Source organism: Pelodiscus sinensis, chromosome 16 (genome assembly GCF_052426305.1).
Source record: "Pelodiscus sinensis isolate ZL-2025 chromosome 16, ASM5242630v1, whole genome shotgun sequence".
Lineage (NCBI taxonomy): Eukaryota > Metazoa > Chordata > Testudines > Trionychidae > Pelodiscus > Pelodiscus sinensis.
This window is the reverse complement of record NC_143067.1, coordinates 40,882,607-40,908,759: the sequence shown is the minus strand read 5'-3', so window position 1 is coordinate 40,908,759 and position 26,153 is coordinate 40,882,607. Positions and strand designations below refer to the sequence as shown.

Genomic DNA, 26,153 nt, shown 5'->3' with positions numbered 1-26,153 from the left:
GTTCCGGGCTCCGTGGCCCGGGTGCTTTTGAGCTTATTTTTGTGCCTCTCGGGAAAGGCCCCTGAGGCGGCTGGTTGCAGGTCAGAGGGTCGTCCCCGTGCCGACCCGGAACAGCTCGGTCCGCCCGGCCCGGACGCTCTAGCTCTGAGGAAACGCACAGGAGGCCCTGAGACTCTATGGTTAGAGTCAGCTACTCTATGGTTGCCCCGAGCCTGAGTCCTCCGGGGCGGGCGTCAGGGCAGAGGGGGCCGGGGCCGGCTCCGCCCGCGTCTGCCTCGGGCCTCCCCGCCGGGAGCCTTCGGGATCCGGCCGCCGCCTGAGCCATGAGCTGGCTGCGCCCCCTCGCCGCTCGGCTCCGCCCGCGCCTGGCGCCGCACTGCGGCCTGCGCGCCTTTGCCGGTCACCCCCAGAACCAGGTGAGTCCCGGCCCGGGTCCGCCCGCTTCCGGGCGCGGGGCTTTGGCTCCGCGACGGGCCGTCGGGAAGCAGGGAGCAGCACGGGGCTGGCGCCGGGATCCTGCCGCCGGGTCGCTCCCATCCTCCCTGCTGGTGAAAACCTCCCCTGGAATTGCTGTGGGGTCCGAGGGCGGCAGCGCGTCTGGCTCGCTGTCCAGCCCCGTGCGCACCGAGCAGTGAGCGCAATCGGGCCGTCAGCGGAGTGCTCTGCCCCGATCCCCGCTACAGGACGGGGGAGGCAGAGGCAGCAGACCTGTTGCGTCTCCTGCACGTTGTCCGGCAGGGACTGGTAGAGACTGTTCTGGCTGGGTAGAAAGTGATGATTCCGATTTGGGAGTCTTCTAATTTATCTGAAAAGCCCAAACAACTCACTGTACTTTCCACTCTGTAGTCACTAGGCGTCAGTGGCTCCCAGATTTCCATTTAAAATGACTTATGCAAGAAAAACTAGTAGAAGCAAGAACTCCTATTACAGTGGAGCTGTTATGTATATTGCTTGTAGCTGTGTCAGTCCTGAAATAATAAAGAGACAAGGTGGGTGAAGAGATGCCTTGCACTGAACCAGCCGCAGTTGGTGGAAGGTACAAAGCTTTTGAGTTACACAGTTGTAGTCTCAGAAAGGAAATATGTTGGGGACTGATTAAGAGGAAAAGAATTTCATTCCCAGACCCCTAAAGGTAACTCTCCACCTCTTTAAAGTGGAGCTGTTAGTAATGAAGGAAACTTCCTGTAGGCTTTGTAGTGTCCCCCAATCGAGCTGACTTTGTGCTGCCAGAGGATGGAGAAAGGTCTGCAGGCTCTCAGGAGTCAGTGTCATATGCTGTTTATCAAAAGTCTTTTCTCCATTTCTAGGTGGCAGAGGGCATGGTAAAGCTCCTGCAGCCAAAGACACAGGTGGGACCTGAGGAAAAGAAAAATAATTTTGTTCTCAAAACCCCCAAGGTAACTTCCCTTCTCCTTCAGGGATGTGGGTCTCTCCTGGGTTGTTTTCTCTCCTGGCTCCCCCACCCTATCTCCTCTACTAGCATATGGTGTAAGTGCTCCCATCCCTGAAACTACCCTTTTCCCGCTTGTTATCCTGCACTCTGTGGGACAGTGGGATGCACAGTTTCCCTCAACTCCAGATTCTCAAGCCTAAAATTCTTTCTCTTTTTCCCATTCCATTCCTTCTTTCCAACTGACTCTTCTGCTAAGAGCACAAGTAAATGAGAAATTAGTGCCTGGCAAACAGGGGCATACATTTACCGTACACCAGCTCTCCGTATGGACTCTGTGAACTAAAAGTTCCCTAATCTCTCAACTAGCAGCAGTTCCAGCGAATCATCAACGTGTATTCTTGGTCCAACTACCCATTATAGCACCAAACTTTTGAGCACAGGAGCTTTGAGCAGCTGAAGGAGCTGAGAATACATTAGATATTGGATGGATTTACTGTTGCAGGTTGGTGGTGAAGGAATGGAATTTTGACACCGTATAGATCCAAGCACGAGGGTTTATTATGCACAGCGCCGGCAGAGTATCACTTCGCTCATTAGGCTCAGTAAGACACTGCCAAACAATTGATTACAATAGATTACATAGGGTGCCAATGAGCCTCTGAATATGTTCTAGCAGCAAGACACAATTAGCACAATAAGCCAATAATCTAAAAGGTACATCATTGCTCCGCCCATAGCTCAGGTTAACATGTTTGCTATTACACTGGTGTTACCCCTCACACTTCTCCTCTTGCAAGGTGTAAGTTAAATCCTGATTTCGGGTCCATAGAAATGATTATGGCACTTCCCAGATGGGTTGGCCGCAGGTACATTCCTAGTGGGTCTTAAAGCAAAAAGAACAGTAAACAGTACACAGCAACGACAGTTGTGTGTAGTTATCACTGCATCCTCTTCAGCTCTGGTTGGCATCTATATGAGGTTGCTATAACTCAGGCTGACATGCTAGCCCTCTCCTTGAACTCTGGTTGGCGTTCGGGGAGTATGTACTTGTTATCTCTTTCTGAACCACGGAGTCTCCGAGGTTCCTCTCTGTGAATTATGTGCCCGTAACTCATGATAAGTGCCCAATTACTGCTCCCTGGGTTGTTCTGTCTTAGGTTGTTTATGGCTGGTTAAACAAACATGTCTGTTTCTTGCTTATCTCAATCTTTCTTTAGCCATGTATTGTCCATTGTTAACTAGGCCTCATGCCTCAGACCAGACCCCCGGAGTTTGGGCATATGTGAAAGATTCTTAACAGAGACTGTGGTCAAGATCTTACATACATATTATTGGGATTTTGGCCCTTCAGGTGGCTCTTCACTGCTAACATTTTTCTTCTCACCCACTTGCCTTTGGTTTGCTCTCAGGGCACCAGGGACTATAGCCCCAAGCAGATGGTCATCCGGGAGAAAATCTTCAACACCATCATCAGCTGCTTCAAGCGCCATGGGGCTGAGGTCATCGACACCCCTGTGTTTGAGCTGAAGGTGAGGGCAGGGCTGCAGCATGACATCTGTGCTGCTGGAGGTGCTGAGCCCTGAGTCAGACGTGCTCCATAGCTTTGTCCCGTGAAATGTTTGGGTGAATTCTAAGGGGCAGTAGCTGCTAGTCATCTGCCTGGGATTCACTCAACTGATCACCTCTAAAGTCAGGCACAAGGATTCTCCCTGCTTTCTCTCTGGGAGCTTCTTGCTCTTATTTTCTGTTTCTGGTGCTCGTCCCCTCTCACCTGACGCAGCTGTCTTGCTTTTCTGTAGGAAACCCTGACAGGGAAGTACGGGGAGGACTCGAAGCTCATCTATGACCTGAAAGACCAGGGGGGAGAGCTGCTGTCTCTTCGCTACGACCTGACTGTATCCTACCAGATGTTCCTGGGAAGCACCATCTCATCCCAGGATTGCTGGTGTTTCTTAGGCAGGTGTGTGGGATGGAGGTGGGGTGGAGGTGAGGACATGCTGGAATCTGTCATCTCCACCTAGCTGAGGAGGAATGTATCTGCCAACTCCACCCTGTATACGTTCATCCCATTCCTCCCCTGCGTTTCCCTCGTAACTGCATCCATGGCATTGCCCACGGACACCTCTGTCTTGACTCCTCCTTAGCCAGACTTTCATCCCTCCCGCCTGCAACAGCCTGCTGCAACTCCCGTCTATAGGAGCAGCAGCTAAGTCCCAATCTTTCCAACTCCAGCATTCCGAGAATTACTGCTAGACACACAGTGGTGACTACATCACCCCGTCCTCAAAACTAGCTCCCTGCTGACTTCCGATCTGTACGTTGAAACTGTCCATGGGCTTGCTCCAGCGTTCTCCCTGGACATTGATCTGCGCTCATATTGGCCAGCCTCCTTTCTGACTCTTCATATGGCCTCCCTACTCTGAGTGAAAGAGCCGTTGCCTTTGTTACTGCTGCCTAACGGGTCATCCATCCAGGGCCTCTGTGCTTAACTGACTGCAGCTCTGTTCACATTTCACCTGAAAGCATCTTGGCTCCCTTCTCCTCACTGTATTATGTACATAATTCCAGTTTGTATCCTGGCAGCTAAAGAATGCAGCATCTGTTCAAATGACCCACCAAAGAGGCTATTTGTTCTGGCTGCTAACTTGGTGAGATGACTAAGGTGCTCTTCTAGGGACTTTGCTGTCCTTTAGGACAGGTGGCCACAGTTTGTGGGTGACCTTTAGCGCGGGCTTTGCCGTGGTGTTGTGTTGTACTGGCTTAGCAGCTGTCTGTAGTGATAATGGGGCTGAATGACTGGCCATGGGCTCTCTGGGCCGCCTCTAGGTTCCATCCTTAACCCTTTGCGCTCAGGTGCCCTTTGCGCGTTATTTGGCGATGAACAAAATCACCAACATTAAGCGTTACCACATTGCCAGAGCTTACAGACGGGATAACCCAGCCATGACGAGGGGCCGCTACAGGGAGTTCTACCAGTGCGTGAGTACCAGCAGCCTGAGCACTCTCCAAGCGGTGGGAGCTGTGTGTGCAGGCCCAGGGTTCCCCGTGAACTCTGAGAAGGGTCTGTCTGGGGTCCTGGCTCTCCACAAAGCACCGGGGAAGTGGACAGGGAGGACGAGGGCTCTGTGTGTGTCGGGCCTGTTGTGCAAAGCGAGGTGTCTCACAGATATAATATTAATAAAACGCTTGTTACTGTTACATCAGTTAAGTGTGGGCCAAGGTTTTATGTCAAGTTATCATTGGAGACTCCCACTGTAACAACCACCATAACAGTCTTGTCAACATTTTATTAAAAATAGAGGAAAAGAAGGAAAAGAGTGAAATTCAAAATGTCCCTGATTCCTTTTTACGTGTGGTGTCTAAACAGGGGAACCCTTCCCGCATGTAACACTTTTAGATTAAATGAAATAAGTTACTAAGTGTCCTTTTGGGGGAAAAGAGGGCGGGAAAAATAAGATGGGCTAGAGTTATTATTGAAGTCCAATCCTGTTTCTTTAAGAGAAAAGACAAGGGTTGAAAAAACAGAATTGTAAAGCTAGAAAATGCTGTGTCTGTCCCTCGTTTGACTCTCATTCCAACCTCACTGCTGGCAAACATCAGACCCAGCACGCTCAGAGTCCTGGCAAACGTGTGCTGGCGCTGGGTTGTTGGGGGCATTGCTTTTAGCTGGCTGCTTTGGTCACAAGCGCAAAGCAGCGTTGCAAAAGAGAGTGTTGTCTTGGCCAGGTAGGCCAGATGCTTTAGATGAGGAAAACAAAGGAAAGGGAGAGGAGAAGGAAGGAAATTGACACCTGAGAGGGTGACAGCATGAATGCAAATCTCACATTTGGGGTGGAGGCAGCAATGTCCTCAGTTCCCCCTCTGTGGCCCAGTCTGATCTGCTTCAGGCCTCTGAAAGCCCAGTGGTATCCTGGTGGGTCCCAGGCAGGGATGTGAAAGGTTAACTAGTTAGTCACTCTTAACTGTTAACTGGTGTGGGCTGGAGCATAATGTTTAACCAGTTAACCAATTAAATGGGCTTTTACATCCCTCGTCCTAGGAGATGGTGGAGGTGGCAGCCATGATGGTAAAGCTTCCATCTTCCAGTCCACATGTCCCGTGCCACCCCGCCTTTACCAGGAGCTGAGCTGTCCCCTTAGCACTGTTGAAGTTAAACCACTGTCCGGTTTATCCTAGTCCTGTTGCCTCCAACTTGTGCTAACTTTCATAAACAGTTCTGTGTAACTGGCTGGGTTGGACGTCTGTTCCTTTGGCCAGCTTAGAGTGCAGGCCTCTGCACGCCAGGCCTGGCTCCCTCGGGGTGCAGGGAACCTGGTGCAGCACAAGGAGCTGTGTATCTTGGGACCCGTTTGTTACCAGAAGGGTGACACTGTCTGGATCAGTGGTCCCCAACGTGGTGCCCGCGGGCGCCATGGCGCCCGCCGGGGCATTTGTATGCGCCCGCCGACAACCCGTGCTGGCCCTGCCCCCCGGCGCGCGGCGCACTGGAGGCGCCGGCCCCAGGCGTGCGATACTCACCGGCACCTGGTGCGCGTCGCTCGGGCGGTCCCAGCCCTGGGGTTCATGCGGGCGCGCGGCGCTGGTGCCGGCCCCAGGCGCGCAGCTCGGGCGGCGGCGCCAGCCCCGGGCCCACGGCACAAGGGGCTCGGGCGGCCACGGCCCGGGCGTGCCCCAGGACGCGCAGCCCCGCGCCCGGGAGCCCATAAAGTTTGGGGACCACTGGTCTGGATTCTCACTGCATCTCCGTGTATCCTAGGATTTTGACATTGCTGGACAGTTTGACCCCATGATTCCTGATGCCGAGTGTCTAAAGATCATGCATGAGATCCTGAGCACGTTGCAGCTCGGAGACTTCCTCATTAAGGTAAAACTAGAGCCCCCTGGTTTCATAACGTCGAGCGTCCACCCAGGCCAGAATGTTCCCACCCATTCCCTCCCCTAGTGTGCCCTACGTATGAGAGAGCCATTGAAGGAAGGGACGGGGCAATTCTGAGTTTAACTTCTTGATGGACCTCCACAGCTATACAGAAGTCCCGCTGAAGAGAGCCCACCTTATGGGGAGTCTCCACTGGGTTGATTGAGTGACTCTGCTTCCTGCCCCCAGGTCAACGACCGGCGCATTTTGAATGGAGTGTTTGCAGAATGCGGCATCCCAGACAGCCTGTTCCATAGCACTTGCTCTACTCTGGACAAACTGAACAAGGTAATGCTCTGTGGATTTCCCAGCCCTGGCTGGCAGGCACTGACAGCTGACTTGCACTGCCCCAGTTCTCAGCTGTGCACACGTGGGTGGGAGGCCTGTGGGGTGGCTGCTGTGGGAGAGGGAATCTGTGTGAGGGGTTCAGTGAGGGAAGCTGAGAACGTTAACACATCTCCCCCGCCCCAGGCAACATGGGAGGACGTGAGGAGCGAGATGGTTGGGGAGAAGGGGCTCTCGCCAGAGGCTGCGGATCGCATCGGGGAATACGTTCGACTGCATGGTAAGTTCTGTGGAGCTGTGAGATCTGGTTCCCAGTCCAGCCACATGCAGGCCAGCTGAGAGACCATGTGGGTCACCTCGCCTTCCTGCAAGCCAGTCCAGCTTGCTCAGTCCCTGCGTGGGGGGAGTCAGGGTTCCCTAGGCATTTGGCTGCTCCCTCCCGTGCCAGCCTGACTTGCTGTCTGCACCCCGTGTGGCCCAGGGGAGATGCAGATGCATGAGGCCGAAGGAGAGCGGGGGCGGCTGAGAGCCAGGCTGAGTGGAACGAGTCAATGGAAGCTTGGCCCTCCCTGCCTGGTATATTTCAGGTTTCTCATTTCTGCAGGTGGGCTGGGTCTGATTGAGCAGCTGCTCCAGGACCCTCAGCTGTCCCAGAACAAGCTGGCCCGGGAGGGGCTGGGAGACATGAAGCTGCTATTTGAGTACCTGACCCTGTTTGGCATTGCAGAGAAGGTGAGTGGGGGAGGGGTGCTCACCCAGGCCTGGCTGGGCAGCCCACGGCCCCGCTGTGCCTGGTAACGGGATTCCCCTCCTGTCCCGCAGATCTCCTTCGACCTGAGCCTGGCGCGGGGGCTGGACTATTACACTGGGGTGATCTACGAGGCTGTCCTGCTCCAGCCTCAGAACGCCCACAAGGAGGAGCCAGTCAGCGTGGGCAGCGTGGCTGGAGGCGGCCGCTACGATGGGCTGGTGGGGATGTTCGACCCCAAGGGGCGGAAGGTGCCCTGTGTGGGAGTCAGCATCGGGATCGAGCGGATCTTCTCCATCATGGAGCAGACGCTGGAGGTACCTGCCACTCGGAAGTACACAGAAAGGCCAGGGCTGTGGGAACCAGTTGGGGGTGCAGCTAAGCAGGCTATTTTCTTAGGACACCTGCTCCATTTGTTGCACAGATCAGATGTTTGGTAGCAGATGAGGCAGGAGAATGCAGTGAAAGAAAGAATGGGCTATTGTGGTTGAACGACCCACAGGAGAACTGAGTTGTCTGCTAGAGATTTCCTGGTCTGGTCACTTGAATTAGAATTTTCACTAATGTGAGACCCAAAAAAAATTATTGAACAGCTGCCTCCTTCCCAGAGCAGGTCCAGTGGGTGCTCAGAATGAGTTAAAACCAGAACCTAAGCCGCTCCTGTGTCGTGATGCACGTGCCCAGGGGAGATAAATTACATTTGCACACGTTTCACTTTGCCAAATGATACTCTTCAAACACAGCTGGTGGTTCTGTCTGTTGCCTGTGTTAGGAAATGGGGGCGTTCTCCATTAATAGGTACAAAGGGTGGAGGAGGCAATTGTCAGGTGCCTTGGAGCCTGGTGTCTTTATGAGCAGCAGGATGTTTCCATATGTTTCGTTTTCAACCTCGTCTCTGCTCCCAGGCTTCTAAGGAGAAGATCCGGACGACTGAGACACAGGTGCTGGTGGCAACCCCCCAGAAGAACTTCCTTGATGTAAGACTGAAGCTCATCTCTGAGCTGTGGGACTCTGGGATCAAGGTAAGACTGGGCAATTGGACTGGCCTAGTTGTGCTTCTCAAAGCCAGTCCTTAGAAACCAGCGGGTGGGGGAGGAGGGCAGAGAGCATTGCCGGGGAGAGGTGGCACCGCAAGACCAGACGTGCCAACCTCTTTGCTTGGCTCTGATGGAGAAAGGCAGCTGCAGGTACTGAGCCTGTTGGACCCATCTGCCCCTTGGGCTTCGGTGCTCGTGGCTAGAGCAGTGAGGAGAATGAGAATTGTTGTTTGGAGGCATTTGGAATTTCAAACTTTGATTTAGTTCCAGTTTGGAACAAAACCCCAAATGACAGAACCCCCTGAAAACAGAATCCAAAAAATCACTTTCCTAATTCCCAGATGAAATTTCACCTGCCACGTGAAGGGAGGGACTGGGAGCTGCAGCTGAGCCAGGAGCCTCAGGGCTTGTGGCTGGTTCTCTCAGGGCCTTGGCCCTGTCACTTGCTAGATAGGCTGCAGAAGAACTGAGTGTCTGGAAGCATGCGTTCCCTAGTAGCCCACAAGGCAGGCAAGCTGACAGGAAAACCTGCCTAGCAGTTGGGCTTCAAAACTTGTCTGGGTCCACTGCAGCTTAAGCAAACCCACCTCCACAGAATGTTTAGATTTCAATTCATTTGCATTCTCCTCCAGAAGACCATGGGAGCATTTCCAGCCATCCCTAGGAATAAGTTAGGGAGCTGGTCACCTCATGGTCACTGGAAGCTCTTGGCATAACCCCACTGCCTGCCCCTCCAGGCAGAGATGCTGTACAAGAAGAACCCCAAGCTGCTGAGCCAGCTGCAGTACTGCGAGAACACGGGAATCCCTCTCGCTGCCATCGTGGGAGAGCAGGAGCTGAAGGACGGAGTCGTCAAGCTGCGAGTCGTAGCTACCCGGGAAGAGGTGAGGATGCCCTTGGATGCTGGGGATGGGTTAAGGCAGCGGTTCCCAACCGCCAGCACTGGTCTACAAACTGCTGGTTGCCAGGCCACAGAAGCTGCCAGAGCTGGCTGATCGTGGCGGCTCAGCTCCGGCAGCTGTGGTAGCGGATTTTGCCTGCTGGCAGTGCTGGAACTGAGGTGGCAGCAAGAGAAGCCGAAGCAGGAGACCTCCCTCCCTCCTCTGCCCTAGGTAACGGCAGCTCAGCCGGGGCTCTGCATGTGCTCACCCCCTCCCCCCGTTTCCCTCCAGCCATGGGGGTGTAAGACATGCTTGGGGAGGGAGAGGGCATGCACACAACCAATGGCCACTCCCCCTGCCTACGTGGCAGTAACGACCACACTCCTTGGGGGGCAGCCTCGCTCTGGGGAGTGTGGGGGTGGGTGGGGGCAGAGGGGTGTTGCATGAGAGTATGGTGGGGTCACAGGGCAAGAGGGGGTTGGCATTGGTTGTAGGGGTCAGATCTAAAAGGACAAAGGACATGAGGTGTAGGGGCCAAAGGGTGTTAGGCATGGGAAGAAAGGGGCTGGGTTGGATCTCAGTGGACAGGTAACGTTTTATTTGCATATTCATTGTATAATGAATATGCAAATACAGTGTTAAAGTTTGTGAATGGGTTTGCTGGACTGTGGTATCAAAAAGGCTGGGAACCACTGGGCTAAAGGATCCAAAGATTGCCTCCAAAACCCACTGAAAAGTTCTAGCTAACGTTCTCCCTGACTTCTAGGGCCTCTTTGGGAGCTTTTGCTTGCATCCCAGATTGCTAGCGTTAGCCAGGCTCCAGTGTGGATTGAATCCTCTTTACAAACTGGTCAAAGTCCACAGTGAACCTTCCTCCAAGTTACAGCTCACTAAAGCTGTCAGGGAGCAGTCGAATTCTGTCCCTCCCGGTGTGGAACAGAAAGTCCCTAATCACCACTCCTTCCACAAGTCCCTCCGTGGTGGTCAGCGGATGCATTTTCAGGGGGGAAGGAGTTCCTGGAGTGGAGGGTTTGAGGGAGAGCAGAGGACAGGCCTGGGTGCCGGCAAGGGATAACTGGGTGTCCTGATATTATTGGGAGCTCAAGGCACTTCCCATGAGACCATTGTATTGCTCTGACCAGTTCTTTTCTCCTTGCTTTGCAGGTCAACATCCCTAGGGAGAAGCTTGCTGAGGAAATCAGGAGAAGGTTGGAGTGCTCTAGAACCTTTCTAGGCACAGAGGGTTGACTCAGGACCTGTTTCCTGCCATGTGGATTGTTTCCAGCCATAGGATGCACCAGGGGAGTAACTCAGCACTGCCAAGCCAGTGTTGGTTCTGGGAGGATTTGGGCTGTGCTGATTGGGCCAAAGGCTGGCCACCTCCTGCTGCCCTGAGATCAACTATACTCCATCAGTCTTATGACTTAGTACAGCATCTCTGTGTGTAGGGAGCAGACACGACTCAAAGGCATAGGGCAGATAACAGGTGTTAACCCTTTCAGGTTACATAGCATGAGGAGTGGGTCTGTTTTAACATATTATGGTAGCAAGCTCGGGTCAAACCAGAACACCTATATTTGCAGTAAGGCAGATTCCCTTCCCAATGACCTAGGAGTTGGGGCAGCATTAATTTGTTAGTTGGAGGGAATTCATACCTGCTGGGTCCTGCACAATGTCCAGATGCCTTTGCAAGTTGACTCAACAATGTTTGTTTAGACATGCTGAGGGTGGTCTTATAAATATCCCCACATATCCAACACCTCGGTGGAAACTAGGCCTTGGAATCTGTCTGCCCTTTGCCTGTACAGGGCAGCTATTAATGGCTGAAATGTCAGTCCCCATCTACATAACTCCTGTTCTCTCCCAACCCCCCCCCCCCCCCAATCATGGGGCTGAACTAGCAATTTTATTTCCCAGCTCAGCAGGATGGGAGTGCCATGGCTAGCCAGGACAGACAGGATAAGTGCTGCATAGCGATTACATCCTTGCTCCCAGAGAATGAACCCATCTACCCAGGTTTTAATGATCTCGTATCTTCTCCAGTGGTTCGGACTAAGGTGAATGAGGCTGTGAATAAGCCATGCTATTGCTAAGACTGGATTCTATGCAAACATGGAAAAATGATGTAAATAAATTACTGTGGATTTCAGAGGATGGTTGATGGCTATTTACAACTCTAGCTGAAGGCAGTAATGTGTTACATCAGCATTATATCTACTTTTGTGAGTTCCCAAGTGGGGATTTTATTTTGTCACTTATAAAGGGATGCTTCCCTAGCGTGCTAGAGCAGAACAGCTTTTTTTTTTAAAAGATGATGATTTTCAAATGTGTGAAACAGATTTGAACAGCAGGCACTGAAATAGTGGGCTGTTCCAAGTTTTGGGGTTTGTACAGTGTTTACCCAAGAATGGTCAAACTAATGGACCATCTAGCCTAGTATCCCTGCTAGCCTTGTGACAGAGGCTGGTGCCAGATGCTTTTGGAGTTAACAGGGCAATTTTTTAACTCCTGTTGTGCAGTCCCAGCTTCTAGCAGGGGTGGAGAGAAAAGCCCATTTAGCACTTTCACTGAGGAGCTGGTCTACTAGGAAAGTCTTATCAGCCACACCAGTATAATTTGCATCTCACCCGCTCCTTCTGGATGCTCTTATTCCACTGTAAGACATTATCTTAAACCCCGTCCCAGGAGCCACAAGGGCATTCTGCTTGGACGTGTCCAGATTGGTGTGAAACAGGTAGAACTGACTCGCCTTCACAGCTTTAGGGCATAGAAACAAAGTTATGTTGAGGACAAGCCCCTTCCTGGCTCATGGCTCCCTGAGGCTGTTCCCCCTCCCAGCTTTGAGGACACCATTTCCTAAGTCTAGGGGGTTTGTGCTTCCTCCCCTGCGTGCTCGTGTGTGTGGGGGGTCCCCTTACTCCTAGGAAATTCAAGGTAGGGGGCCGGTTCTGAACCCGCCCGCCCAGGCTTGGAGCTTCCTGGTCGGGAAACAAACGGGAAGAGGAAGTGTCGGGTGTCTGGAAACCAGAGGGGATGTCGATTGTGATGTCACGTCCCGTGTTTCGGTGGAAACCATCTGGCCACCCTGCTCCAAACTCAGCCCCCGCCCCCTCTGCTCTGGAGACTCCGGTCACCGGCGGCAGCTCCAGCCTGGCCCCGCTGGGCCGGGCGGGGGGCGCTTTGGCTGGGTTGCCATGGGAGCGGCGGGAGCCATGAGACGCGGGGGGGGGGGGGGGAAGAGGCTCACGCGGAGCCCGCCTGCCGGAAACGAGCCCCTTCCCGTTCTCCCGCCTTCCAAACGAGCCCCGCCCCCTGCGCACAACCCTCAGGCCCCGCCTCCTTACGCCGACACTTCTGCTCCTCTGCCAGTGGAGACGCACGGTACCAGGAAGTCCTCCAGGCCCAGTAGGCGACGTATTTCCTTCCGGTAGGGCCCGCTAAACGGAAGTCCTCCTGCTTCCCCTCTAGCGGGGGGGACCGGAAGTGCTTCTCTGTCCCGCCGGAAGCGTGCTCGGAGAGCAGGGAAAGGCAACGTGTGGGCGGTGGCCGCGGAGGCCGCTGCTGCGCATGCTCAGTGCAGGCCCGTGCCGGGCTGGACGCTGAGGTGACCATGGCTGACGGGACGGCGGAGCTGGACGAGGCGCTGCGGCGCCAGGCGGACACGGTGCGGCGGCTGAAGCAGGAGAAGGCCAGTGCGGAGGAGGTGAGCCCCGCCCCGGGGGCCGGCGGGGGGCGGGGGGGTGATGCTGGGGACGCCGATGCCGGGGTGGGGGCGGTGGGCGGGGGGGGGGTGGGTTGATGCCGGGGCGGGGGGCGGGGGGGGGGGGGTTGATGCCGGGGCGGGGGGCGGGGGGGGGGATATCCAGCTCCCTCTCGTGCTTTTCACCTGTGGTCCGGTCCCTGTCCCAGGTGGCTGCGCAGGTGGCGAAGCTGCTGGAGCTGAAGGCTCGGCTGGGCACAGATGAGGGGAAGCACAAGTTTGTTCTCAAGACCCCAAAGGTGAGTCCTCAGCCATGGGCTCTGAGGCTGTGACAATCTGCCTCTTTCCCTTCCCATCGTCCTTTGTCCCCAGCAATCAAAATGTAAATGCGAGAGCGCATCCAATGAACGTGGACGCTGTCTTTCGAAAAAGCAGATCGCTTTGTTGTGCTTTTGCTGCGTAGACGTTCTTTCGAAAGACGCCTGCAGTCTAGATATGTCTGAAGTGCCCCTCCCAGGCTGTGTCTTTAAAGATGCCCTTAGTGTTCTCAGCCAAGTCTGTGAAACAGCTGGCAACCAGCCGCTCCCATCCTTAAAGAGAACAAAAACTGAAAGTTAGTCAGAGCACAGAGCTTGCATCAGTTTAGAAACCTGTTATTGGTTTAAACCAGTGTGCCTTTGCGTAGGACACACATTCTGCCCAGGCGTGTGGATAGAAATCAGTATCCACTGGTCCGCAGGGCTCTACTCTCAGGAGATGCTGCGGCTAACGAGAGGAGTGTGGTGCCACCGCTACCCATTAGCCAGTGCCCCATGCCAGTAGCTCCTCTCAGCTGGACAACTGTGCCCCCCATCCCTGCTGCCAGCCACATCTGTCTGAGGTGGTACAGCGCCACCTTGCACTGCAGGAAGGTTGTATAGCCCCCCAAATCTCTGCTGGAGGGGCAGGGGGGGCTTTTTTGGGCCGAGCGCCAGTTGTAAATATTTGACCTGTCACAACCCAGTAATAGTCTGGGGGTGAGGCCCTGGGTGGATCCTAGGTGGGCCGGATCCTGCCCAGCACTCTCCTCACAATGGTGGTTCTTGCAGCCAGTGTGCGGTGGGGCTGGCTGAGCATGGCGCTCTCCTCTGGGGGGTTGCAGCACTGCTCAGGTTTGGTCCCTCCCCCGAGTGGATCGAACGTGCATGAGTGGGGCTGTGCCCTCGGGGCCAGCATCTTGCTCACGTTTGGCCTCTCGGACGCCTGTTGTCCTGCTGCCTGGGCCATGCCAGAGTGGCACTGGAACCCCGGAGGCTGCAGTGCCTGGAGCAGGGAGAGAACCCAGCCAGCCCCATGGGAGAGGAGCTGCCATGTGGGGTCCCTGCCCTAGACCAGGCTGCCTCTCTCCATTGACCTGCTCCTTCCTGACCAGTGATCGTGCCAGCAGAGGAGCTGACAGCTGGCGGCATGTGTCTCGATGGGCACGTGTGGCCATCCGGACTCCATCACTGGTAGCCTGGGCAACAGTGCCCATTGAGCAGCTCTCCGTGGGCAGGGGATGCTCCAGCCCCACGGCGGGCTCGGGAGCATCGCCAGCAGAGGCTGCTCTGACTGCCCAGGACAGCTTCTGTCCACAGCAGGCAGGGGGAGCACTCCAGCCCAGCAGCAGCGGATCGGTGGGGCTGCTGGTTAACCTGTTAGGTGGGGTTTTACGGCCCTAGCACAGATCACGGTTCTCTGCCCTTCTCACCCAATTCCATCGACTTGGGCTCCCAGGGCACCAGGGACTACAACCCCAAGCAGATGGCCATTCGGGAGAAAGTCTTCGACATCATCATCAGCTGCTTCAAGCGCCATGGAGCCGAGGTCATCGACACCCCTGTGTTTGAGCTGAAGGTGAGGGGCCGTGAGGTGCCATCTGGGAGGGGGTGGCTGTGCTGAAGGTCTGCTCCTCGAGTGGGACGTTTGCTGCTTGGAGTCCTGGGCTGCATTTGAAAGCGTCCGAGCCGCGTTAGTGCGATGTGTCAGGCAGGCGCTCTGAGTGAGACCTCACTGTGAGGCGCTCCCGTGGGAAGTGAGCTATGGAGGGGGAAGGGATAGACCACCCTTGACTCCTCATATGGACACGTAGCATCTCCTTGCTTCCTCGCTGAGCCTCTTGTTGCGCTTTGTCCCTTCTCACCTGAGGGGTGTCTCTGTTCCTCCTAGGAAACCCTGACGGGCAAGTACGGGGAGGACTCGAAGCTCATCTATGACCTGAAAGACCAGGGGGGAGAGCTGCTGTCTCTTCGCTACGACCTGACTGTATCCTGCCACTGTCCCTGTTGTGCCAGTCTCCGCCATTTCATCCTACCTAGTGTACTCACTGATGGCACTGCCATGCAGTGACCATGAGAGGGAGACGCGAAGGGCAGTCCCTGCCCAGTGGTGGGAGAGTCGTGCAGCAGAGCACAGGTCTGGGGGTAGAGACCTGGATTCTGCTCCTGGTTTTGCCTGACTTGCTGCAGGTCACTGCACTTAGCTATTGTTCACCACTTCACGCAACACAAGACTCGGGAGTTACCCAATGAAATAAAAAGGCTGCGTGTTGGAAACAAACCTAGGGCAGTGCTTCTTCACACAGTGGGCAGGCCACCTGTGGAACTTGTTACCGGGCATTGAATTAAGGTCAAAACTATACCTGGGTTCAGAAAGAGCTAGGAAAGTTCAAGGAGAATAGATCCCCCGGGGCCTATTAGCCAGGATGGTCGGGGGACACCGCTCTGCTCTGAATCCAGGACTGGCTGACGGGATGGATCACTTGGTAAATTGCTCTGCTCTGATCATTCCCTCTGACACACCTGCTGGTGGCCGTTGTTGGAAACCAGGCTGCCGGGCTAATGGACCCTTGGTCTGACCCAGTCTGGTCGTGCTGACGGAGGGTAATGAAACTGGGAAGCCTTCACGGAGCAGAATGTCCGACAGTGGTAGTTGCTGCAGGGCTGTCTCCTTCGTTGAGTGAGCGAGCGCCTCTTACTTGTTACTGCTGGGGAAGGGTGTGCACCCTCCTGAGCCTGGATAGCAGGGGAGGGGTTAACCAGACCACGCTGTGCCCCAGCAGCTGCCTGCAGTGATAAGTGGTCTGCGTGAACACATGGGAAGGAGGCAGAACACCCTTTGCTCCAGTGTGCAGGGAAGCTGGGGGACCCTGTCCACAGCAAGCCCTTTTGGACGGGCCCTCCAAGCCACGCAAGTCTTATGTTCACCCTTAACCCTTTGCGCTCAGGTGCCCTTTGCGCGTTACTTGGCGATGAACAAAATCACCAACATTAAGCGCTACCACATTGCCAAAGTTTACAGACGGGATAACCCAGCCATGACGAGGGGCCGCTACAGGGAGTTCTACCAGTGCGTGAGTACCGGCCCGGAGCTGCGTGCGGGCCCAGGGTCCGCATGATGCTGTATGTGTGGCTGCAGCGCTGGTGACCCTTAACGTGGGGGTGTTAACGGGTAAGAACGAAGCTATTGGTTAACCAGCCCTTCCCAGTTAACGCCGGAGTCAACGGCAGGACAGGAGCCGCGCCAGCCCCGATGGGCCAAGCAGCCAGACCACACGGCTGCAGTGCGGCCAGACTGTGGACTTAAGAAATGGCCAAGGAGGAAGAGGACGTTGTGTGTGTCTGGGGTTGGTGGGGGGGCCCCACACAGGAGCTGTATGTCTGGGGTCCTTGGCTGCAGCTAGGCTCCCCCAGCTGGGAGACGCTGCCTGGAGTCTCACTGTCTTTGCTTGTACCCCAGGATTTTGACATTGCCGGCCAGTTTGACCCCATGATTCCCGACGCTGAGTGTCTGAAGATCGTGCACGAGATCCTGAGCGGGCTCCAGATTGGAGACTTCCTCGTTAAGGTAAAACCAAAGCTGGGCACCCGGGCTGATTTCTGTGGATGGTGATGTGAGGTGAAGTATTCTTGGTTCCTGCTTGCTCAGGGTCTGAGCCTGCTCCCTCTGTATTGCTCAGTGCAGCCTGATTCAGAACCCCATCTCCTCCGTTGGCTCTGTCTGTGCTAGGGAAATGATCAGGCCGTCGCCCACAGCCACCATCTCAAGCTGCTCTTCGGAAGGGAGTTCTGGTGTGGACAGGCTCACCCAGCTGCTCTGCCTCCTGTGGGGAAGGGTGTTGTGCCTCAAGTCCGCTGTGTCTAGCAGGCTGTGCTGCGGGGGAGGTGGGCTGAGTCAGACAGCAGCTCGGGTTCAGCAAAGACCCCTCAATGGGCTGTTAGGCACACGCCCACACAGCCAGATCTCTGCCCCCTGGGCCCAGAACTCACACTGGCATTGTATGGAGAAGGAGCTGCTATGCCCGCCCCACCCTCAGCTCCATGGAAAGAAAACCACAGCTGTCTAACTGTTACACCCCCCTTCACCCATAGGCACATGAAACGCACAGACAACAGGCATCTTCCGCCTGACTGTTGCAAATCCCTGCTGCCCACGCAATGTAAGACTGAAATGAGGTCCGTCTCCCATGTTCAGGTCAGGGAGAGAGGCGCACACCCCGGAGCCCTGAGAGAGCTTCATATCTCAGTCCTGGCTCTTCAGTCTGCTCTAGCTTATCCTCCACCATTCAATGCGGCTGATGTCTGTCAGTGAAAACAGCTGGAGTGACTGCAGCTAATTCCAAGGGGCTCCGGCCAGCCGCAGGGGGCAGGGTGAAGGAGACCTGGGCCTGTACCTTCCTGCTAATCCCTCCTTCATTTCAGAAGTCTTGAGTTTTGCTGGAGTTGGCATTTTGCAAGGCCACACACTGCCACCCAGCAATTGTAATTCGGTGTTAATGAAATGTTTTGTCAGTGAATTAATTTCAGTTGTTTGTCTCTTCCTGTCTGGATCTCTGCTCTCCCCTCTTTCTGCACCCCCCTTCTTTGTGCTTTTATTCCACTGACAGAAGGGGTCCAGAACCCTCATTGGTATTCCAAATGAGGCATTTAATGGATATTCCCCGTCCTGTTCCTTTGGCATCTCTTTTCGTTGTTGGTCATGGCTGTAAACCGGTTTTCATTATTGCTCAAGTCGTCGTCGTCCCCCCCCCCCCCCCCCGAGTGTTGGTAATCAGTCTGGAACCCAGCAGTGGGTCTGATGATTTGCACTGCTGTGCATTGTCCAGCATTTGTCATCTGATGTGCTGCCCACACACCTACTTTAACGAGATCTCTCAGAAGTTCCTCAGACTTGGCTGACTGTGATGCTTGTCACCCTCACACTTTGCTGTGTGATGTGTTCACTAAGGGTGTGTTTTAAAAAAAGTAGCCTTTTTTCGAAAAAACTTCACCTGCGTCTAGACTGTAGCCGCGTTCTTTCAAAAGGAAATTGAAAAAACGCGGCAGTCTTTTCGATCGCGGTAAACCTCGTTCTACGAGGAATAGCGCTTTTCAAACGGACACTTTTGAAAAAAGGCGCTATTGAATGCAAACTGTGCTTTTTCAAAAGAGCGTCTAGAGTCCCTTTTGAAAAGCGGCTCGCTATTTCGAAAAATCTGCTTGTAATCTAGATGCTCTTTTTCGAAAGAGGCTTTTTCGAAAGTCTCTCTTTAAAAAAACAAACAAACAAAAAAAGCCTCTTTTGAAAGAGGCTTGTAGTCTAGACATACCCTAAATGCTTGTCCTGAGACAGAAATTTGGGGCATGTGCTGTTAATTTTTCCCATGCTGAAAATCAAACATTTCCTCCTCTTTGTTCTCTGTCCTGGCCAGTTTCTGTTCCATGATGGGGACTTGACTTCTCATCCATGACTCTCGGTTGCTAGGTAGTATCTTAGGAGGCCTTTTGAAAGTCCAGCTAAATTGTCATCCAGTTCCCACTTGTCCACTGTTTTGCAGCAGGAACAACTTAGCTTTTGGGAGCTGTTGTGGAGTGGGGGCAGCACCTCTCCTCTACTCCAGTGTCCTAGAGGAGCGAGTTTAAAATTCCATTGTAACTGGGATATTTCCATTGGGTTCCTTGACTCTGCTTCCTTCCAGGTCAATGACCGGCGGATCCTTGATGGGATGTTTGCAGTTTGTGGGGTACCAGACAGCAAGTTCCGAACAATTTGCTCCACTGTGGACAAACTAGACAAGGTAAGGGCTGAAGTTTCATAACCCTCGCAGTCAGCACCGGCTGTTCAGACAGATGAAGGGCAGTGGAGTCTGTTTGGAGGATGCTCGTAAATTCTCTTCCTCTCCCTGTGCATTGGGTGTCCGGTACCTAGATAGGGTGTTTTGTGGAGACCTAGTTGTACTATTTCCCTCAACATTGCCAGTGGCTCCATAGCTAAGAGCTGTGCAGCACAAGTCACCCTAACCCATGGGATTCTGCGGGTCTCTTCATTCACCATGACAGGGTCAAAAGGACAAGCTGCCGGTTCCTACTGCCCTGGAGCGGTGACGCTCTGCGGTGTCTGAGCAGGGATCCCATCGCCCCTCGCCTGGTGGCCACCTGGCAAACCTGCTGGTCAGAATGTTCAAAAGCTTTCTTTCTAATTCAGTGGTTTTGGGGCCATGGGTGGTCACTGCTGGGCTGGGGCCTCCTCCCAGCTCAGCTGTTCTCCAGCACCCTTCTAAGCCCTTGGGATCTGGTATAATGGCAGGGTTAGACGCCAGGCTCCTGCAGGCAGCCTGCTCGCTTTGGCAGGTACGTTTGCAAATGACTAGGATAGAGAAGCATTGTCCTGTCAATGGCTCTGTAAATATAACCCCGGGAGAAGTACAAGTCTCCATCCAGCATCAAAGCAGGAGCCAGGCTGTCTGTGGAGGCTGGGCATTGCTGGCTGCCCTGTCTGTGGGGGGCTGGGGTCATATGCGGACTCGGCACTTCAGAGCACCCCTCCCCAGCAAGTATGTCTCCCGGAGGAAGGAGCTGCAGTCTGGGTGCTCAGGGAGGTGAGATGTCACAGGAAGTTGTCTCCACAGTCCAGTGGAAGCAGAGACCAGCCTGAAACAGCTGGGAGTACTGGGATTGGTAGCCACACTTCCTGGGATCCGCCCATTTGTCATGATTGACAGGTGTCTGCCAGCCCCACTGGCTTGTGAGGGTGCAGCTCTGTTGTAGCCAGGCAAGTTCAAGATAACAGCCAAACACTCCACACTGCTCAACAGGAGCTCCAGGGGAGCAATAGAAGTAGTTGTCACCTCCTCCTCAGGTGGTGAAAATGAATGAGATCAAAGGTGGGTTGGCCCCCCACTGCCTCGCTAGTGAGACCTCCATGGCCCCCTCCTCCCACGGAGCACCAGCCGGAGCCCAGCTGTCCAGCCGCCTTGACCTGGGAGCTGCAGTGTGGTTGCCTGGGGGGTGGCCTGCACTCACCGTCTCCTTCTGCCATAAGCACAGCCCTGGGCCGGGTTGGGGCTTGGAGCTTCGCCCCATGTCCAGAGGAGCTGCCGGCCCGAGGATTTTACAGCAAGCCAAGGGGTAACTTGGCCCGAGGGGCCGCATAGATCGGTGACCAGTATGCTCCCTGACTACGCTTGCTAGAGCAGCGCTCCCTAGAGACACAACCCTTAGGAGGGCAGTGAGTGGCCGGGGTGAGTGGGCTACTTGCAAAAGTGGGACCCTGCCTCATTCCAGAGCCAACTGGCTACTTCTCTTAGTGACTCAGTCTGTCCCTCTTCATCCCTGCCTCTCAGTAGCAGTGCGAGCCCGGCCCAGGTACCTGCTAATCCCAGCTCTGAGCCTGATTTGTGCTGGACTTTGGAAAAGCCACGTAACCACTGTGTGCCTCGGTTTCCCTTCTGTTAAATGGGGAGGGGGTGATAAATACTTACTGACTTTGGTGCTGTTCAGGGGGCTTGTCTGCAGAGTGTTCCCTGTTATCCCCTCCTCAGCAGGGCTTTTCCCTCCTGTTCTCAACCTTTTCTAGCTGTGTGCTCCATTTCTCTCCTAACCGTTCTTTGTTTCTCCTTTTACTCCCCCCCACTCACCCCGGCCCCCTTCTGCTTCACATGAGAGAAATTGACTGGATCCTGGAACTCTGAGGCCTCAAGGTGCTTTAGAGGCTGATTTCCCAGTTCCTCCCTACCAACTCGTTAATACGAGCATTGAGCATAGGCTGAAGGCACTGAATGGGGGTGAAGGTTAGAAATGGGAGTTCTCTAACTGGATCAGCCGCCAGGCAGTGCTCTCCCCTTTCCTGCAGTTTTCTGCCAGGTGTTTCGAACCCCTGGGGTGGCTGCTGTGGGAGAGGGAATCTGGGCGAGGGGTTCAGTGAGGGAAGCTGAGAACGTTAACACATCTCCTCCTCCCCAGGCAACATGGGAGGACGTGAGGAGCGAGATGGTTGGGGAGAAGGGGCTCTCGCCAGAGGCTGCGGATCGCATCGGGGAATACGTTCGGCTGCATGGTGAGTTCTGTGGAGCTGTGAGATCCGGTTCCCGGTCCAGCCACATCCAGGCCAGCTGAGAGACCGTGTGGGTCACCTCGCCTTCCCGCAAGCCAGTCCAGCTTGCTCAGTCCCTGCATGGGGGGAGTCAGGGTTCCCTAGGCATTTGGCTGCTCCCTCCCGTGCCAGCCTGACTTGCTGTCTGCACCCCGTGTGGCCCAGGGGAGATGCAGATGCATGAGGCCGAAGGAGAGCGGGGGCGGCTGAGAGCCAGGCTGAGTGGAACAAGTCAATGGAAGCTTGGCCCTCCCTGCCTGGTATATTTCAGGTGTCTCATTTCTGCAGGTGGGCTGGGTCTGATTGAGCAGCTGCTCCAGGACCCTCAGCTGTCCCAGAACAAGCTGGCCCGGGAGGGGCTGGGAGACATGAAGCTGCTGTTTGAGTACCTGACCCTGTTTGGCATTGCAGAGAAGGTGAGTGGGGGAGGGGTGCTCACCCAGGCCTGGCTGGGCAGCCCACGGCCCCGCTGTGCCTGGTAACGGGATTCCCCTCCTGTCCCGCAGATCTCCTTCGACCTGAGCCTGGCGCGGGGGCTGGACTATTACACTGGGGTGATCTATGAGGCCATCCTGCTGCAGCCTCAGAACGCCCACAAGGAGGAGCCGGTCAGCGTGGGCAGCGTGGCTGGAGGCGGCCGCTACGACGGGCTGGTGGGGATGTTCGACCCCAAGGGGCGGAAGGTGCCCTGTGTGGGAGTCAGCATCGGGATCGAGCGGATCTTCTCCATCATGGAGCAGAAAGCGGAGGTGAGTGCCACCTGGCTCCTGTTCCGGGCACCTGCCCTCCCTCCCTGCGCGCACAGGGCTGCTGGAAAGCTGCGGGGCCAGGCAGTGCGCAGCCCCACAGCCTGGGTTGGTCACCCGCTTAGGTCCCTAAATCAAACTGCTGCAGCTCTCTGAGCTCAGCACCGTCATGGCTGGGCAGGCCTGAGAACCCCAACTGGCACCCAGACACCCAGCTTCGGATCTGGACTCAAAGCTTCCAAGCCAGGAAACGCCCCTTCCCTCTCGCCCGTTACTGCAAGCTGGGCAGGAGAAGGGCGCTCTCAGGAGCGTGGCATCCTTTGCTTAGGTACCAGGCTCCGGCTGCTCCTACTGGGCCTCCTGCGGCGGCGCAGGGAATGGTTTTCTGTGCGGCGGGGCCAGGGAGAGCACACCCAGTGCATGGGGCTCATCTCCAGTGAAAGCTCCACCCGTGCGCTGCAGCAGGGAGACTGGAAACTGCGCTGGAAACACCAAGGAGCCAAGGGCTGCGGGGATTCTGCTCGTGGGTTCCCCGGGACTCTTCCCTTCAGTCCGTGCTTGCGAAGTGCGCTGAGAGCAGGGGTGGTTCCCAATGGGAAGGGTCCGGCTGGCTGGGGGCATGGCTTGGCGTGGCTGGGCGTTTCCGTGCGGTGGTGACCGCTCTCACAAGACTCGCCCCTGCCTGCAGGCCTCCGAGGAGAAGATCCGGACCACAGAGACACAGGTGCTTGTAGCGGCTGCTCAGAAGAAACTCCTGGAAGAGAGACTGAAGCTCATCTCCGAGCTGTGGGACTCCGGGATCAAGGTCTGGCTGGGCAGGGGGCAGAGTCCGAGTGGGGGGAGAAACGGGTGGGCTCCAAGCCCTTCCACCCCTGGTGCTGGGGATGGACTAAAGCCTCGGGGGGGGGGGGGGGGGCAGACACCCGTTTCAGCAGAGCAGTTCTGCTGACGCTATGCGCAGGCAGCAGGTGGCTTCCCGACTTCCTGCTTTCCCTGGACCATGCAGCACTAGGAATCCTTTTCGCAAGGGTCCTTCTCGCTTGGCTCCAGCGTAGCCCCACACGTGGAAACCATCGCTGACCTCCAGCATGGCAGCCATCAGCTGCCTCTGACACAGTGGAATTAAGACTGAGTCCTGTGCCTCCTGCCACTCCCCTGCTGCCTTGTCCAGCTGGGGAATATTGTCTCCTTTGCTCACTGGCTCAGCTGCCAGGCCCGCCGTTGGCACTGGTACGAGAGGCTCTCCACATTCAGCCAGGCCCTCCCAGGCAGTGGGCAGAACAAAAGGAGCAACTTCCCCGGGGAATCCCCGGCCCTTTGGATTGCCATCCATGCACCTCGGGCTGGGGGCACACGCCGTGGTCTGGGCGGCATTGGGGGCTGGCTGCCCTGGCCCCACCCCTTTCAGGAGCACAGAACTAGGGCACCCCGCACAGATGCAAACCAGCTAGGGAAATAGAAGACCAGGACTGGGGAAAGCAGCAGGTGTGCAGTGTCTGGTTGTGTTGTGGGTCCCCTCCAGGCGGAGATGCTGTACAAGAAGAACCCCAAGCTGCTGAGCCAGCTGCAGTACTGCGAGGAGGCGGGAATCCCCCTCGTTGCCATCGTGGGAGAGCAGGAGCTGAAGGACGGAGTCATCAAGCTGCGAGTCGTAGCTACCCGGGAAGAGGTGAGGATGCCCTGGCGGCAGAGGGAAGGGCTGAAGGAAGCAATGAACCGGCTCTATCTGACCAAAGATGGAATGGTCCAAAGCTGCCCCAGACTGGGGGGGTGGAGGCTGGAAGGGAGATCGGGGTGTCCGTTGTACCCCAGCTGTGGATACAATGCAGCTGTATTAGTGCTGGGCCTCCCCACATGCTGCATCTGAGGGGGCCTTCAGGTCACTAGCAGAAGAAGCCAAAGGAGCTTAGCGCATTCATCTGACTTAGTGAGATACAGGCAGGCCCTCTGATGCGGCAGGCAGAGAAGACGGCTCGCCCACCAGTGGGTGAACTGAGGGGGCACAGATGCAAGATGCAGACGGGGAGGGGAGATGAGGTCTTGCATTGGTGCCAGTAGTTAGTACATATGGGCTGGAGCAAGTCTACGGAGGGCCAGTTCAGAAACAAGGGAACAACTTCAGGAAAGGAGCGATCGACACTGTGTAGATTGGGCCTTGTGCTAGAGATGAGTCAGACAGCTGAGCCTCTTACCTAGAGCGTGGATCTGCAGACGTGTGCATGGACGCTGATTCCAGCTGAGCCGCTGTGAAGTGCTTTGCCTTGCTCCCTGGGAGGGCAGCGTGTGGATGGACTCCAGGAGGAGGCTGGGTTATAGGAAGGGAGCGGTTCTATTAATTCCCTTTTTGAATTTGTTTTTCAGGTTGACATTCGTAGGGAAAACCTTGTGGAGGAAATCAGGAGGCGAACGTGCCAGCCCTAGCGCCCTTCCCGCCAGCCACACCCGCTCATTCATCGGCTTCTGGGGAAGGGCAAGACTTGCCGAGATTTCCTCTCTAAATGTCCGAGTTCTTGACTACTCTGCTCGTGGCACAGGAGTCTTGGACGCTGTATTTATTCTTTCATCGTGAAATGCCTTTTCCCAGAGGGAGCAGAGGTGCTGCTTTGCCTCCTGGAGCTGCTGGGCTCCTGGGCGTAGCCAATGAAGCGCACTAGAGAGGACGTTTCTGGAGAATGCCAGCCGTGTGTCTGCAATCGTTACTGTTCCTGGCCGGAGCTGTGGCCCCAGGGCCATTTGCAGACACGGAGGGTCGTGGCCACGGCTGCATGTTCCTTTCTGGTTGAATAAATGTTCTGCACAGAGTCACTTTCCTGCCTAGCAGGGAAGAGACCTTGTCTCTGTGTCCAACATGCTAAGTAAGCTCAATAAACCTCTGACAGTCCCACACCTGTCTCCTCTCTTCCTGGCTTCTGGGCATGTCAGGGCCTCTGTTCCCTCCCTACCCCACCCACCGCACAGCCCCAGGACTAGAGCCCGTTGTTAAATGTCATTGCTGCGGCTGAGCTGTTCCTTGAGTTCCAGGGACCTTTCACAAAGAGCTCTGGGGACAGCATTATGCAGTGTGCAGTGAAAAGACTTCTCTAGCCAATCCTGTTGGAAATATCACAGAAAAAGCACAGGGAAGACGTGAGTTTGGTGCTGTACATAGCAGAAGGTAGCCTGGTTGTCTCGGCCATCTCTGCTCTTACCTAATTCCTGACATATCGTGGAAGGATTTCACTTTGTGCCAATCATCCATAATCTCCTGTAAAACTAGCTGTTATCAACACAGTTCCCTGCTCCTAATCCCCCTTTAATGTATAAAATTCTAGTCTCCCCATTGTGATGTAAATACATTAGAATGTCACTGTCACCTTTGCTGTTTTCTCCTCACCAGTCTGTAAAATAATCCCTAATTAAATGTTTTACATGGGACCCTTTAAGCATGTGCTCCCTAGTTCTGCTTTACCGAGTGACCTCAGGCACATTCAGTTGCATTGGAGAATAACCCTTAGCTAGCTGCTGTGCTGCAGTCAGCTCCCAGAACTAAAGAATTCCAGTTTTCTCCCACATTAGTGGAGTTGCTCTGTGCTGTCTGTCCCCAGTAGTTTGTGTATCACTTGCTGATCTCCATGAACTCGCTCCGTCCCCTTCATAAACATCTTAGCCTCCTTTGCTTTGGCTGCTGCCCATTGGGCTTAGTTTAACAGTAAGTCCACTGAGTGTTTATCCGCTCTTCTCACTGTAATATTTCCTTGCCATCAGTGTACCAGAGTCTGTGTAACCCTTAGGCATTTCTGCCTCCCTACATCCCTTCAAGCTTGTTTGTTCATTAGTTTTCTTGAGACATTCATCTAATCTCAGTCTTACGTCCCCTCTCAAGATTATTCTGTAAAACAGCTACATTGGCGAGTTGTAATCTCTTCTGTGTACAAACCCTAATGCTAGCTGCAGGCTTTTAGTAACTGCTCGCGTGTTTAGATTTGTCTGAATCCAATCAAAATGTAGTGGAAGCTGAATGCCTAATGAGCTGGGCTTTTGGGAACTATCCTAGACGGATTAGAAAGTTGCATGCATTGAAATGCGACAAGTCACTTTAAAA

At 54.9% G+C, this 26,153-nt stretch overlaps 2 protein-coding genes across 3 annotated transcripts; both read left to right on the top strand.

Annotated features, from left to right (window-relative positions):
* Positions 1-43: 43 nt before the first annotated feature.
* On the top strand, positions 44-11,408 carry LOC102457549 (histidine--tRNA ligase, cytoplasmic-like). Of its 2 annotated transcripts, none has more exons than XM_075900044.2 (13): positions 44-179; positions 1,308-1,397; positions 2,803-2,922; positions 3,193-3,288; positions 4,247-4,372; positions 6,150-6,257; positions 6,498-6,596; positions 6,780-6,873; positions 7,198-7,325; positions 7,416-7,658; positions 8,247-8,363; positions 9,116-9,262; positions 10,424-11,408. In XM_075900044.2, exons 1-13 carry the CDS (start codon positions 177-179, stop codon positions 10,505-10,507), a joined length of 1,455 nt encoding a protein of 484 aa, XP_075756159.1. In that variant the 5' UTR covers positions 44-176; the 3' UTR covers positions 10,508-11,408. The 2 variants fall into 2 exon arrangements, with proteins under 2 accessions (XP_075756159.1, XP_075756158.1); XM_075900043.2 differs by lacking the exon at positions 44-179 and adding an exon at positions 188-416.
* Positions 11,409-12,720: 1,312 nt separating this feature from the next.
* Positions 12,721-24,956, top strand: HARS1 (histidyl-tRNA synthetase 1). Its single transcript, XM_075900045.2, has 13 exons — positions 12,721-12,962; positions 13,169-13,258; positions 14,715-14,834; positions 15,147-15,242; positions 16,204-16,329; positions 16,716-16,823; positions 18,934-19,032; positions 21,197-21,290; positions 21,615-21,742; positions 21,833-22,075; positions 22,761-22,877; positions 23,595-23,741; positions 24,434-24,956. Exons 1-13 carry the CDS (start codon positions 12,870-12,872, stop codon positions 24,491-24,493), a joined length of 1,521 nt encoding a protein of 506 aa, XP_075756160.1. The 5' UTR covers positions 12,721-12,869; the 3' UTR covers positions 24,494-24,956.
* Positions 24,957-26,153: the final 1,197 nt, after the last annotated feature.